At 31.3% G+C, this 2,263-nt stretch overlaps 1 protein-coding gene across 1 annotated transcript in view; it reads left to right on the forward strand.

The window, feature by feature from the left end:
• The window catches only part of HELRODRAFT_190008 (hypothetical protein), a gene marked incomplete at its 3' end in the record, with an annotated part of 5,250 nt that extends 5,108 nt beyond the window's left edge, over positions 1-142 (forward strand). The window contains exon 13 of the mRNA XM_009011818.1: positions 42-142. Coding sequence (XP_009010066.1) covers positions 42-142 — 101 coding nt within the window. The remainder of the gene's footprint in view (positions 1-41) is intronic.
• Positions 143-2,263: the final 2,121 nt, after the last annotated feature.

The raw sequence follows: 2,263 nt of genomic DNA on the forward strand, positions 1-2,263 counted from the left end.
ACTAAAAACGTAGACATCATTATCATCAACAACAACAGCAGCTGCTGCAGCAACGACACAGCAGCAACGACAACAACAGCAACAACGACAACAACAACAGCAACAACGACAACAACAGCACAACAACAACAACGAATTATAAAGTAAAAATGACGACGACGTTTAAAAAACTCAAATCACCCTCTCCATTGCTAACTACTCTATCTATCATCTACATACTAACAACAGGTATGCATTTTTTCTTTCATTTTTTCTGACTTCATCATCACGTTTACATTGCTATTTTTATAATTATTCAAAATAAAATTAAAAAAACAAAATGTTTAATATTTTAAAATAATTTCATATCTATAAAATTGTATATTTCTTTATATTTATAAAAATCTGTTTTATAATTTTTCAGCCACTGCCGAACTGACGGTTAAGTTTTTTTTTGTGTTTTCAATTTTTAAGTTCATTCATAATTATGTAATAATTTCAAGTAATTGATCAATCAATTAATTAAATGAATTAGTCGATTACGCTAATGTTATTTGATTGTTGATTTTTTAATTGTTTCAGTCAGTGGATTCAATTTCGGCTTATTAATTTGTAAATTATGTATATTATATTACATCGTTGTTTTGCCCTGAAACAAATTTTAAAAATTTTCATAGTTTAACCTCGTCAGGTTACTTAATTGGTTATTGAATTAAGAAAAAAATTAATAATAATAACATAATAATAATGATAATAACAAAGTTTAAAGTGGTTCAGTAGACTGGCATCAGTGTAAGAACCACTACAAAAAATGTCCAAGTCTCCTGGCTCTCTCCTAGCTTGATTTTAAAGTAGTTTGATTGAATCCACTGACTGAAATCATTCGTTTAATTAATTGATCAATTACTTGAAATAATTACATAGTTAATAATTGTTCGAATGATTAAAATGATAAATTATCTCAAAAAGGACGACGATATTATTACATTGACGGTCGATGATCTAGAGGTTAGTTATCTCATCTAAATTATCAATAAATAATTATAATTATAATTAAAATAATCTTCTAATTTGAAAAATTTGAAGCGCTCCGATTACCAAAACGATCTTAATGCTAAAAAGAAAAACATAAACACACACAATCCCTCAGAGAGAGAAAGAGAGAGAGAGAGAGAAAAGAGAGAAAAGAGAGAGGCACCTACACACACACACGCACACAAATACACACAAACACAAACATACAAATACACACACAACGTTTTTTGTATAAAAATAATGCGGTTTTTCATAAAAAGTTAGCTAGCATGACGAGTATGAAGAGGTGCACGGTTTTGAGAGGGTTGATCCAGCATGAGAAGTCACTGCGCGTTAATATCAGAAGAGACTCTGAATCAGATCATTCTCTAACCACATCTCGATTTAGAGGTTATGATATTGATGATGATGATTGAGATGATGATGGTGATGATTATGATGACGGTGGTGGTGATAATGATGATGATCTTGGTGGTGATGATGATGATGACGGTAATGATGTAATGATGATGATTGACGTTGATCAATCAATCAATCAGACAATCAACCTTCCATGTAATTTTAAAACAACCAGATTATCGTAAGAAACGAGACGATGGCAGAGCTAGAAATTTAAAATGCCGGCCACAAAGGCTTATCAACCACACAGCTTTCAGCATTTCTTATAAAGGTTCTATTATTTTAAACAACAATAATAATAATATTGATAATAATAATAATAATGTTAATTGGTATTGTTAAATATTTTTATTATTTGTAGTTTTTTTTTATTATTATTTTCATCTTTCATAACGCAATCCATCAAGGGATTAAATCCATTTATATATACCAGCTTATTAATAACCGTATTTAAAATTAGAATGAATGCGTGTGTGTGTGTGCGTGCGTGTGTTGTGTGCGTGATTCAATATTTCATTTTATTATTGGAGAGAATAACTTTTCTTCGATTAGCTGGTTTGATTGTTCGTCCCTTCGCTCACTCACTCACTCATTCATCCATTCGTTCGTTCATTCGTTCGTTCGTTCATTCATTCACTCATTCATTTTTAGGGATGGAAGCTGGAATATTTGTGAAGAGTCTATTGGAGTTACTGGTGATATTGACGATGATGGCCACGACGATGATGATGATGATGTTAATGATAACGACGATGACGATGATGATGATGATGGTTAGAGATAACATTGATTTCGAACCCGGTTACAGCAGCAGAATGACCAGATACCTTGACCATTTTGTCATGGCATT

This window comes from Helobdella robusta (assembly GCF_000326865.2).
Source record: "Helobdella robusta unplaced genomic scaffold HELROscaffold_10, whole genome shotgun sequence".
In the NCBI taxonomy this organism is placed as follows: domain Eukaryota; kingdom Metazoa; phylum Annelida; class Clitellata; order Rhynchobdellida; family Glossiphoniidae; genus Helobdella; species Helobdella robusta.